This window comes from Amia ocellicauda, chromosome 11 (genome assembly GCF_036373705.1).
Source record: "Amia ocellicauda isolate fAmiCal2 chromosome 11, fAmiCal2.hap1, whole genome shotgun sequence".
In the NCBI taxonomy this organism is placed as follows: domain Eukaryota; kingdom Metazoa; phylum Chordata; class Actinopteri; order Amiiformes; family Amiidae; genus Amia; species Amia ocellicauda.
In genome coordinates this window covers 1,531,656-1,545,748 of record NC_089860.1, presented here as the reverse complement: position 1 = coordinate 1,545,748, position 14,093 = coordinate 1,531,656, and the positions used below count along the sequence as shown (strand labels likewise).

General features: G+C 40.1%; 1 protein-coding gene across 2 annotated transcripts in view; it reads right to left on the bottom strand.

Moving 5' to 3' along the window:
* Positions 1-9,433: 9,433 nt before the first annotated feature.
* The window catches only part of LOC136762823 (nuclear factor NF-kappa-B p105 subunit), a 59,639-nt gene continuing 54,979 nt past the window's right edge, over positions 9,434-14,093 (bottom strand). The window contains exon 8 of one of the 2 annotated variants that reach the window (XM_066716363.1): positions 9,434-10,250. In XM_066716363.1, the coding sequence (XP_066572460.1) occupies positions 10,171-10,250 (80 nt within the window). In that variant the 3' untranslated portion in view covers positions 9,434-10,170. The remainder of the gene's footprint in view (positions 10,251-14,093) is intronic. The other variant, XM_066716362.1, reaches the window with a different exon arrangement.

The window sequence follows — 14,093 nt, the reverse complement described above, 5'->3', positions numbered from 1 at the left end:
CCACCACCCATCCACTGCTTCACCATGCCTCCTCCTCAGGCACATTCAATCTGCCACCAGAGTGGAGCCTCTCATCGCCCGGTTCCTTGAGCGGAAAATGTGACTGCATCACCTGCTCCTGATATTCATTCACTTCTGCGTTCACCTGTCTCTGCTGCTCCAGGATGCTATTGCCCCATTCTTTATCCTGACACATTTTAGGCCTCTTCAGGTGCAGCCTCGCTTTCATTGTCTGGTCATTACGGGTGCCCCTGGCCTCTCCGCTGAATATCCTTCTTGTCAGCCAGAAGCTGTAGCTGGACCGCACACACCAGATGTACAGTGAGGGAAAAAAGTATTTGATCCCCTGCTGATTTTGTACATTTGCCCACTGACAAAGAAATGATCAGTCTATAATTTTAATGGTAGGTGTATTTTAACAGTGACAGACAGAATAACAACAAAAAAATCCAGAAAAACGCATTTCAAAAAAGTTATAAATTGATTTGCATGTTAATGAGGGAAATAAGTATTTGATCCTCTATCAATCAGCAAGATTTCTGGCTCCCAGGTGTCTTTTATATAGGTAACGAGCTGAGATTAGGAGCAGTCTCTTAAAGGGAGTGCTCCTAATCTCAGCTCGTTACCTGTATAAAAGACACCTGTCCACAGAAGCAATCAATCAATCAGATTCCAAACTCTCCACCATGGCCAAGACCAAAGAGCTGTCCAAGGATGTCAGGGACAAGATTGTAGACCTACACAAGGCTGGAATGGGCTACAAGACCATCGCCAAGCTGTTTGGTGAGAAGGTGACAACAGTTGGTGCAATTATTTGCAAATGGAAGAAACACAAAATAACTGTCAGTCTCCCTCGGTCTGGGGCTCCATGCAAGATCTCACCTCGTGGAGTTTCAATGATCATGAGAACGTTGAGGATGCTACAGGGAAAAGTATGTAGTAGTTCATATACTAGATCATTTTAACTTTCAATTTCAGTTTTAAAAGTTGTTTATAATGTACCAACAGCATAGATTTAGGTAGGGATGGTAAGGACATGTCCCTACCAATGTCGAATTGATGTTGAAATCAACGTTGAATTGTCCCTACCAATAATTGTGAGAAATCTGAAATGTTGAGTAATTTTATCCGCTCCAGAAAGAGTTAACTCTATCCTCAGTTGCTCCTACTGCCTGAAACCCAAAACGCAAATTTTATTGTCTTTGGCTTTAGGTTCTGAAGCCTGGGCACAGTATACGTTTCTCCTGATTTCTCCCGATTTCATCCTGAGAAGTGCAGAGTTATTGAAGAGAGAAATAATGTCCTGGCGCTTTAAATTGAATGGCACCCTGGGATTTGTAGGTGTATGGAGTTTTGGCAAAGATCCATACCTTTGGCAATCAGCAGACAAGAGAACTTAAAATCCCATAATGCATCTCTTATAGCATGGCTGACATCGGCACTATATCACTTTGTTGGGTGCATCATCCCAAGCCCCAACTCTTAGGGCTTCCAGCCTCTGGCTCACCAGTATACCCCCCAGCAACTCTCCAACATCCGTTGGCTACTCCCTACATCCTCTTTCTGGGGTGTGGCATGGATGCAAGTGAAGGACCTTTTGGGTGCAGCACAAGCTTTTCTATTCTCCCTACTATTCTCCCTACTTCCTAGTGCCCAAGAAAGACATCAGTTTCCGTCCCATCTTGGAACTGAAAACACTAGACTGACAAGCTGCAAAGAGAATAGAATAAACATCTCGATGTACGCAGGTACAGTAGCGCATCTGTTCCACTCAACGGCGCCCCACTCTTCACTCACAGCCAGGGTTGGGAGGGTTACTTTTAAAAAGTTCAATTTTCTGCTAATCACTGATATCTAGAACTGTCTTGAAAACTTAAATAGTTACATTATCTGTAAATTGTAAGTATGGTAAATGCTTATAAAGACTGCAGTTTATTTTGGTCTATCTGTGAAGATACATTGCTCAAGCAACTTGCTAAAGGGGATTTAAATGAAATATATTGTTCTATCCATGAGAAACGCAGCCCCCATTTTCACGCAGTCACCAATTCACCAGCATCAAAAACACAGATTGAAATCAATGCAATTAGGGCAGTATCAATGCGTGAGGAATGTTATGCATCTTGTTTCTGGAATTAACACCTTATTTTAAGTGATATCTATCAGTTTGTAAAAGTTGATCCTCTAAACGCATACTCTGTTAAAAAGCACACACCACGCCACACGCTTTATGTTGTTATTTTGGTATTAAGGTTAAGGTCACAGAACCAGCTAGGATTGCACAGGAACTATTTGTAATTTACGTGGATTTATCTTAAATTTAGATAGAACAGATAATTTATTACTGCAAATACAAACTATTGATAAAGTTTTTTGGTTATACTGTATGCCTGCAATTTTGCTTATAATTATTTCATAAAAATATGTAATTATTAAATCATATTTATTATCATTTTAATTCAAATGCATATTTTCTACTTGCATGTCAAGCATAATTGTATTAAGGTAGCTGCACACGTTTAAAACATAAAATCTTACCTCCAGGTGTTTTTTTAGATCGGTAGGCACATCTTGGATTGCACGTCATCTTTAAAAATGAACAATTCCCTGTACTTCCACAAGTTAAATGTTGACTTACTAGCAGCTTCCATTCTGCCTGCTGTTGTAGAATGGTGCCAAATCATCCGCTCTTTGGCTAGAGAAGCGTAAATAAAAACAATGTTGCAAAAATACTACACTACATGTAAATGATCTAGAAGTATTCAGTAATCTGATCAGATAATCTAATTTGAAAAAGTATTAGTAATCAGAATACTCATCTGACAGGAGTACCTGTAACCGGAATACAGTTATCAAAATTCTGTAATCTGACTATGTAACATCGCTACATGTTTTCCGTTAGTCCCCAATCCTGCTCACAGCCACCACACCTGTTAGCACTCAGCACAGACTTCCTGCATGAATCCCTGCCCGGGTCAGTGGGAAAGGAGAAGAGCAGTGGAGAGACAGCAACAAAGAGGCGTTCAGAGCAGAGCAGAGCAGAGCAGAGCAGCACATTCAGAGAGAGAGAGAGAGAGAGAGAGAGAGAGAAACACAGTACAGGGTGATAAAGGAACTTATCTAAGAACATCTCCAGTGTGTTTGTGTGTGTGTGTCCTTCACTGAGCCCTGTCCATTCTTTCTCTCTCTCCTTCTTTGTTCTTGACGATTAGCTGCAACGACAATCGGGGAGGAGTGCCGCTTGGAGGGATCTGCACCTCTGTTGAAGACAAACGGTACACTCGGAATCACCCCCAAGGATTTCACAACACAACAAATTTCAGAGGCATTGGAGGACATTGATATAAGCTATCACAACAGCTCCATTTTGCAGTATGTTGATGATATTCTCATCGCTTCTCCTGACCAAACCTCACATTTGGATTCTTTTATTCTGGTCTTGGAGGCTCTTCAGCAAAGCTGGATTAAAGCCAGCCTTCACAAAGTGCAAGAGGACAAGACTCCAAGAGGACTGATCCCAGCTCCGATAGATGAGATGCACACATTGAGAAGGAGGAGGATAATACATGGACACTAGCTCTGATGCTGAACCCGATACAGACAGCACTGCTGGTGTTAGCAAGTGTCGGAAAACGGCAACAAGGTGCTACGATCCAAAATTATCTAAGTTTGGGATTTACTTACACCGGGAAGGAGGAAGAGCCGAGACCACGGTGTGTCATGTCTGTGAGATGCTCAGCAGTGAGAGTATGGAGGGTGATCAGTGCCAAAATTAAGATGAACGTGATTATGAACATGAAGATGAACATGAAGATGATTATGAACATGAAGATGATTATTAACATGACTATGAAGATGAAGATGAACATGAAGATGATTATGAACATGATTATGAACATGATTATGAACGTGAACATGGGCACTGGATAGGACAATAAGCGCACTGGCTACCGCCCACTAGCTCTGATTGACAATGTTTTGTCACATTGAAAAAAAAAGAAATACAAGAGACGCTACGAAATGTAGATGCGCACTGAGAAATGCAAATAGCAAAGAGACAAACAGGAAATCAATATATACATGTTGAACCTAATGAATGTATAATAAATGTTGAAATAAACAAACAAATAAATAGATGAATAAATAAATAGATACATACCTAAAAAATATCATCTATACATCATAATTCGGACCCAACAAATCCCAGTGATGGTGATGAAGATGAAGATGCAGACTGTCCGCTTTTACAATGTTGCCATAGAAAGTGGTCGGAAGTCAGACGCAGAGCGATGGAAGTTAAAACTTAATAGTTTCCATATTGTATTTTGTTTGATTTTATTCGGGAAAATGTACAGAGACACATCTACTCGCTCACACGTTATCTATAGATAGAGGGATGTGTTAATTAAGTCCTACATTGTACTCTATTGCATTAATTTTAGGCTTTATACAATGTATTGTGGAGCTATAGAACACATACATATACAGATAGGAAGGCTTTATTCATAATGTAATGACTCGGGGGTGGTCTGGCCGCGGCGGGAACTCGAACCCCGTTCTCCCACGTCGCCAGAGCGCTGCACTATGTAATGGTTAAGGCGCACGACTGTGAGACTGGTGTTTTTTGGATCCGAATTATAATGTATGGATGATATTTTTTAGGTATATATATACATTTTTAAATATACATTTAATTTCATGGAGATACAAGGTTTCCAAACTGAAATTTAAAATAAATACACAGAGAAAATAAATACACGATTAAACATGGGCATTTAGGTCTATCTATGTATTTATTAATCTATTTATTTGTTTATTTATTTAATCATTTATTTATACATTCATTAGTTTCAACATGTATATACTTATTTCCTGTTTGTCTCAGTGCGCTTCTACATTTCATAGTGTCTCTTGTATTTCTTTTTTTTTCAATGTGACAAAACATTGAACTCTGTCAGTTAGAGCTAGTGGGCGGTAGCCAGTGCGCTTATTGTCCTATCCAGTGCTCATAATCATCTTCATGTTCACGTTCATAATCATCTTCATAATCATGTTAATAATCATGTTCATAATCATCTTCATGTTCATCTTCATGTTCATAATTGTGTTCATGTTCATCTTCATGTTCATCTTCATGTTCATAATCATCTTCATGTTCACAATCATGTTCATAATCATGTTCATGTTCATGTTCATCTTAATGTTCATAATCATGTTCATAATCATCTTCATGTTAATAATCATCTTCATTTTCAACTTCATGTTCATCTTCATAATCATGTTAATAATCATCTTCATAATCATCTTCATGTTCATCTTCATAATCATGTTCATAATCATCTTCATGTTCATCTTCATGTTCATAATCATCTTCATAATCATCTTCATGTTCATAATCATGTTCATAATCATGTTCATGTTCATCTTAATGTTCATAATCATCTTCATGTTAATAATCATCTTCATGTTCAACTTTATGTTCATCTTCATAATCATGTTAATAATCATCTTCATAATCATCTTCATGTTCATCTTCATAATCATGTTCATAATCATCTTCATGTTCATCTTCATGTTCATAATCACATTCATCTTAATTTTGGCACTGATCACCCTCCATATGAGAGCATGAAGCAGCGCATCTGAGGTGCCACTTCACCACGAAACCTGCGATCTTGAAGGATCTGAGCCTGTCGATTTTTTCAGAGGAAACTTCAACGATTTGAAGCAGTGCACGTCCACCATAAGGAACAGCGCTACTGCAGTTTCCAAAGCCCAAGAAGCTTCTTACCATGCTAGTCTGCGCATTGCTAAAGCAGGTAAGCCCACACTATTGGTGACGAACGAACCATTTTGGCAAAAGAGCTGACGTATTATGTGTGGAGAAAAAGCTGCTAAAAAGCTCGACCTGGTGCCCCTTTCACTCGCAAAATTATTGATATGGTACATGATGTCAGAAGTGCGCTGAAAGAGCGCATTAAGATGAGCAGATGCTTTTTACTACAATTAGATGAGTCTACTGATGTCGCTGATTTGGCCAATTTGCAGGTTTATATTAGATATGGGTTTGAGGGCATGTCCCATGAGGACTTTCTGTTCTGTAAGCCGCTACCAACAAGAACTATACAGGAGAGCATATTTTTCTTCTGAATGAATTAATTTATCAAAGAGAATGGCATCGACTGGAAAACATGTGTTGGAGTTTGTACAGAGTGATGACAGGCTGACACAGCGGTGTAGTTGCCTGGATTGGAGAGGTCGCTCTGGATATGAAGTGGACGCACTGCAGCATCCACCGCGGCCAGGCACTGGCAGTCGGGAACATGCCTGATTTAAAATCTGTGCTAGACTCTGCTGTCAAAGTAGTGAATTTTATCAAAGCCCGACCAATGAATTAATTTCTGTTCAGTGTGCTTTGTAATGAAATGGGCAGTGAACATGTGCAGCTTTTGCTACATACTGAAGTGAGATGCTTATCAAGGGGCTGAGGCTCACGGGGCTCTGCACTCTGAGGTCCAGATGTTTCTGCATATCCAGCAATCTCCTTTGGCAAGTCTATTTGATGATCCAGTATGGCTGGTACAATTAGCCTACCTGGCTGATATATTCAAAATATTTGAATGAGCTGAATATGGGACTGCAAGGGCTCTCTTTAACAATTTCTAATGTGTCTGACAAGATCACTGCTATGAAGTAAAAGCTGCAGCTTTTGTTAATAAAATCAAGGCAGGCAATGTCTCTGCTTTCCCAACACTGAAGAACCATCTGCACACATATGGTGTGGCACTTGATGCTGCAGTTTGTGATGTGATTGTTCTGCAACTTTTGTCATTGGAAGAACAGTTCTCAGAGTATTTCCCAGTAGAGGCCACACCAAAGTGGATCAGGAACCCCTTTACTGTTGATGTCACGGGAATACCCGAGGATCTGTCTTGTGCAGGAGAAGTTGCTCGAGTTAACATCTGATGATACTTTGATGTCAGAATTTAAACAACTGTCACTGTTGAACTTCTGGATCCAAAGACAGAGTGACTACCCAGCCCTCTCATCATTGGCGTCGTTAGACCCGGGCTTCCGGGGCTTAAGCCCCGGATCTCTTAGTAATAGCCCCAGATCTTTTGACCTCTCCCCCCATCTCCTACCGGAGAAATCACCATCAGCACCCCTCCCGCTCGTACCGGAGAAATCACTGTCAACAACACCTCCCCCCCTCCCCGCTCCTACTGGAGAAATCACCGTCAGCCCTGGGTGAGATGAAGTCTAGCGACGCCCCGGCCTCTCATTAAAGGCTGTGAGATTTTTTATGCCTTTTGCTACTACCTATCTTTGCAAGAAGAATTGCTCTGATCTCACTGCAATCAAGACAAAGTATCGCAACAAAATGAATGCTGAGCCAGATCTGCGTTTGAAGCTCACGCCCTCGTCCCTGACATTGCAAGGCTTTCCTCGGCTAAACAGGCTCACCCCTCTCACTAAAAGTGCTCAGTGCTATTTGTATTATTTGTGCATGTGCGTGCGTGTGCTCATGTTGGTCATTGAGATTTTCTGTGGTTCCTATGAGAAGGTGATTTGTAGGTGGTACTTGGATGCTTTGGTTTCATCAGGGGTGGTACTTGGTTAAAAAAGTTTAAGAACCACTGCCCTATGTCATCAGGCATGTCTCGCTGTCAGCTGATGTGCTAAGTGGGAGGCGCTTCTTCTACCCAAAGACAAATCAATTCAGATTATATGTGACACAGGTGCTAACACCGCTTCTGGCATGCTGGGGGAAGGCCTGCCTCATGACTGTCTAATTTCTATTCAACAGGTAGATTTAGCAACTTTTAAGGACATGCCTCTGCTCCACCCTGATCTGACACTGTTTGTTGACAGCTCACGTAAGTATAAAGATGCTATTCCATTCACAGGCTGGGCAGTAGTGGACACTACTGGCTATGTGCTGTGCTTCAGCACCTTGCCAGGTAATCTTGGCTCTTACGGAGGCCCTCACTCTTGCATCTGTCCATTAAAAAACAACAGTTTGTGCAAGCTCTAGATGCTTCTCTTTTCTGTACAGAGGTCGCAGTAATCAAGATCAAAGGCCACCAAAAAATGTCAGATGGTCTACAGAGAGGCAATGTTTTATCTGATGCTACAGCGAAGGTCGCTGCGGAGACAGACAAACCACCACTTGTCCCAGTGGCCTCTGCTGCCCCCTTTGATCCCATGAACATAATCCAAATACATGGATGGATGGATGGATGGATGGATGGGCGAAGAGGAGGAGCACCATAGCACCCTGTTGGCATCTGACGTGGCCCTAATGGAACTTCAATTCTCACACCACACCACACTGGTGCATTTGCCTCACCCTGCTTTTAATGTATCATGGTTCCTCCCACATGGGGCGTACAGCTATGATAGCACAACTTGCAAGTCCATGGTGGTGGGCTGGAATAAGACAGGGCATGGCACACTGGACCCAACAGTGCCACATATAGTTCTACTGATTTGTCTCTGGCTTTCCTTGCTGATATATCTACACAATCAATTATCTCTGTCCCTTTCCGTTGATGATCATCATTTCTGATTTCTCCTTGTCAACCCTGCAGCTACAACTCCCCAAACCTTTCCAAATGCTTTTAAGTTGAAATCCTTAGGAGATCGCTTGTGAACTACTGGCTACATGTTGTCAACCCCACAAGACATTATGACAACAACTACTGACTGTTGCACTGAAACTGTCTTTCATTATTCTTGTTCGACTCTCCAACCCTTCCGCAACACATCCTCTGCCATCATCACCATGCTTGCCCTGAAAGATGCCGAGGAGGCTATACAGGTGTCTACTACACAATGCCGCTTCCTGACTTCATTGCCCACATACAGGTTCGGCACACTGACATGTCCTGCAAAACCAACAATGTGTCTTCAGGTGAATGACACACTGATCAATGGAGACCTTGTCATCCCCAGGGACATCCTGAACAGCATGGTGAGCACACCTTGGTGGCATGGACATTTAGCAACAGACAAAACACCTGTGGCCCTGGCACACACAATGCTTGTTGACACATTAAAGACCCTTCACGACTCCTTGCTCAAAACCAAGATTGAAAAAAAGCATGGACAATATGAGGTGCAGCCCGGGGCAGCATGGGTAAAAGCCCTGTAACACCCTTGGAGGGGTTGTGGAGGGAAGTCTGCATTGATCATATGGTGGACTATTCAGATTCCTATGCTGCTTTGTCTCATGGTATTTCTACTTGTCAATGCTTTTATTTCCAATGCATTATATCCTCTGCACCAAGAATCCAGCATGTCTCCTTTGTTGTAGTGTCCCAGAAATACATAACGAAGAGAGTTACAGCCACACACTTAATCAAACATATCACATTATAATCCTTAATCATTACAAAAACATATTATTTATTATAGGCTTTGATCAACCTCAATCATTCAAGCACCTGCCTTCACTTTGCCGATACCGCTGAACTCCATACTCTCACTCATTGGACAATAGACATAACATGGGGGGGGGGGGCTGGAGGTGGGGGAAGTTTGGTGTAGGGGGATGGTTTGGCGAAGTGCAGACCTGGGGGGCATGGTCGGGATAATTAAGGTCCCTTCATTTACTGTTTGCTGTGTCTGTATAGGGGAATGGTGTTTAGATATGAATATATGTGCACAATCATTGAATAATACACTTGGGTTTGTTAATTACAAACAAACATTTATTCTGCAGTCCTTATCCTCCCTATCTTTAAGTTTGGTGACCCCTTCTGTCTTGGGAATCATTACAGTGCCATGTAGGGACGCACATAAAAGAGGTCTATAATTAATTCCTAATATGTTTACTTATTCCTAATATGCAAATAAATACAATAGTTAATTTTAAATAAATAAAAAGCCTACATTTAAAATATAACAAGAGAATTTCTATTTGAGACACACAGCATAAGGAACAGAGGGAGCAACTATATAAATACATTTGGTATTTTACAAGTCATGAGCTGAACACCGTTTGTAAGTTACACTGATTGTAAGCTACACATGCCTTTTTAATACAAAATAAATAACAATTAAGTCACACGATTCACACAATATTAAAATCAGGACTCAAAGCTTAGAAGGAAGAGAAAGAGAAGGAGACAGAGAATAAAATATTACTTCAAGTCAGAGACATAAATGTTACAAATCCTTATGCTGCATGTATGAAATCTGCTCGACAGCTGCCAAATGTTGAGGATTTATAGAGAGAGTGGTCACACCTGGAAAAAGAGGAGAAGAAAGCATAATGAGCAATTGATCTCAATTATGAAGATTATATTAAGAAAACAGAGGATGTAAATAGATATAAGGAACACAAATTGCAATAGATGAATCAATAATTATAAGATTAAAAAAAGAAACATAAGTGAAATTCGAAATTAAAAGTAAAAGCATAAACATATTGGGTCAGTTCCAATTAACTGAAAGCAGCGGACTACCTGGGGATGCTCCCGTGGTTAGTACACAGCTCCGTACTAAACTAGTTCACAACTTAAATACCCATTGCAACAAACTTTGCAGCTGAAATTAGTTTCCATCTGCGCACTAAAAAAGGTCTCCATTGCAACAAACACCAAAATCACTGCTGCTGCCCTAGAGGAGACTAAGGGCTTGATTAAATCAAAACTTTGACCCACCTGCTAATAGAAAACTACAGAACTGTACTCATTTGTGGCCCTCAGTACGGGACTAACCTCCTCCACCTATGAAATAACTATGGATAGTACTGTACTAAGTGGAATAAAATGTGGAAAATCACAATGTATTGACAACTTTTGTAACTGAACTACTCATAGCTATATTCATAACCATAACTTTTTTTTTACATTTAAAATACATTATTGCATTTTTCCTGTTATTGCATATTTTAAGCAGGAGCATACATTATTTTCTTTTTGTGTAGACGAACACTATCTAATATATCTAATATAAAGGCAGTTCATCTCTTTAAGGGAAACCTAGAATTAACTAATAATTAAGTAGTAACATCAAAATTTTTACTGACACCAAACATAAAATGGTACAATCACTGCATTGTATTTATCTCTTTTCTTTTTAACTTTAAATTTATATTAGCATTATATAATGGTAAACTTACCGATCAACAGTGTAGCATTATGTTGGGTGTATTTTGATAAGAGCATTTTAGCTCTGAGCTGAAGCACTGATCTAAAGAAGACCTCTCCCCCCCAAAGTTATCAGATTTCCTTAAAGTGTGGAACTGGTTTACATCAAAGTGACAGTTTTGGGAGGATGGCACAGAGAATATGCCAAATAGTTTGGAATCCTGCTGTGAGATGTCTGGGGAAGGGGGCCTGTAGGTAATAAAAACTCTTTGAAATGGACGAGAGCCGAAATCCAGACACAGAGCTACGAACCCGGGCCAACCGGCATTTCCAAAAGATGGCATGGATTGACATCAGTCATAAATCAAGCCCCCCTCCAATAGGACACTGGGGGCTGAAACCGAAATCCAATCTGAAAAACTGAAGAACCAATCATCTATTGATCTGACAGGTGTATAAAGAACAGCGCACAGTCTCTCTCTCTCTCTCTCTCTCTCACCTGAACCAGAAACTCGCTGCCACAGCTCAACCTGTAGCTCTGTTGCCAGAACCAGAACCAGAAACCAACTAAGTCTTTGCCGGCAACAGAAGAGTTAAACTGGGAGAAGGAGATTGAGCTGTACAAATAATTATTTTAAAGGACTTTATTAAATAAAGAACTTTACAGACTGCGCATGCCCGTCTGTGCCCACCTGATCAGTGGAGTTTTACAGCTGGACAATTGACTAAATCGACTGAATACGAAAGTGTCAGTCATTTAAATAGCTATTTGAGTCTTAAGAAACTTGACCCTTGGAACGAACAGGGCCCTGCTTTCCTCAAAGACTTTGTCTTCAAGTAACTATGGTGGAACCCTGCTTACAAAGAAGATTTTGTGCACAACCTTGGAGCATTCAAACCAGTGGAAAATCTGTTTGGAAAAGACTCTACTTTCGCGAAACCCCAACTTCCAGGTGCATCGACTGAGTGGAAGTTCTTGGACAAAGCCGAACCGGACTGCCATTGTACCAAACCACACGGACCTCGTGCCGTGTGGTGTTATCTGAGCCCGAAGACAGAGAGGCCTCTCTGCGACGAAGTTCAGATAAGTTTAACAGTTTGGAGTTTGTGATTCATGACATTTGAGAAATCAATTAGAAATGTTAATCTGTGATTCATAACTCTAGAATGTGTAATATAATTTAGTTTTGCTTAAATATAAATGTGTGTTGCATTAAACTGTTTTGTTGATAATTTTAGAAATAAAATCTGTCAACGCCGAGAAATATCTTCTCATTCCTGTTTAACTGTTTAGTCTGAAATTGACACAAGTTAATAGACATTAGATTATTGGTGGCCCTGCCTATCCTTAATCATTGAATAATAATCAGTTAAGGGAAATTGTGGTAACAAGTAATGATAGGATCTTTCTCGGCACTTAAATGTAAATGAGACTGATATATATATAACGAGAAGTTACCTGACAAATACTAACCTGCGTAGTTATTTAATGTCTGACTAACAATACTAATGAGAGACTCACCTTCGTCTTACTAACCGGTATTGTAGTCAATGTGTTTATAACCTTTTTTGTTTAACGATTTGTGTGTTATCATATGCAATCCCATGGTCTTTGATTTGGTCACGGAAGTGATTTGTCTTTGATTTGTTGATCTAGAGTTTAATTTTAATTAGTTTTTCCCTTTTGTATAATTAGTGTAGTGCTACATTTAGTCTTTGTTTTTGAATAAATTTGACAATTTATATCTTTGGAATTGGTGTCTGCGTCCAATTATTACAGAAATTGAGTTCTACAAGATTCCAGGATTCGTGATAAGGTGATACTATAAATTCACTTCTTTAATTGAAATGTATAAGTGTACCTTACGCTACAACAGTTATATAAGTTATAAGTTATAAATTTAAAAAAAGCCAGGGACACTGCAGTAGTAATCTGTGACATAAAACAACTAAATATTTTATCAAGTTGCTGCATGTAATCACATGGCATCTAGAGCTGTAAAGAATGTTTCTCATTTATTAGGTGCTGGTTAAAACTAAACACAGGTAATAAGAACTGCACCTGTAACTCTGATAGTCGTGAATCATTGTATTCAAATTTTAAACTGGCACAATACTGGTATTAAAAGGTCAACTAAACAGTATCTAATGAAAACATCAACTAAAAACATTGTTACCTTACTAGCATTAAGATGATGTAGCATGTTTGTTATATTGCATTCTTTAGCTCTTATTTTAACGAATAATAATTAATAAATTCTTGTTTTCTCTGCTTTGCTAGCAGATTTGTATTTATTTTACTGCCACATTTGAATTAGGCCTACTTTGCATGCAGGGAGCTACCCTGCCCTCTGAATCTATTGGAAAACAGATGTATTTCAAGGGGGTCTGGTTGCTCCTTAGATGGTAGATTTATTTAACCCTTCAAAACTTTGTGTGTATTTTTTTTTTTTTTGCTCATTCTTACCAATTTAATTTCTTCAATGGTAAAGACAATAGCTGTATGCATACTTTGGGCAGGATTAAATAAAAAATGTTCGCAAAGTGCCAGCGCGAAAAGTCGCAGAAGAGTCGCAGGAGGGGATCTCGCAGCTCAGCTCCTCGCTCAATTAAATCTAAAATATGAAGACCTGCGAACGAGGAGGAGCCGGATTTTCTGGCGTGGCTTCCAGGATGGGCGGGCAGCGCGAGAGAAACCGCGAGCCAATCACAGTGTCTGAAATTTGGGAGACAGCGGGGGCGCGAGAGCAGGACGGGCTGCGAGAAGAGCGAGGCGTCAATAAAATCAAAACTGTTACCCGCCCGCTAATATTGTTACAGGCACATATGGTTGTATAACTTGCAAGCCAGTACACATACAAGTGTGTGACGTTTGTGCACTGCACGTTGGGTGCAAAAACCCCCCCATAAAAAAATTATATTGAATAATCTGAACAATCAATTATCTAGTAGCAGGTGGCCAACGTTATGCCTTTATCCTAGACACAGCAGCCTATA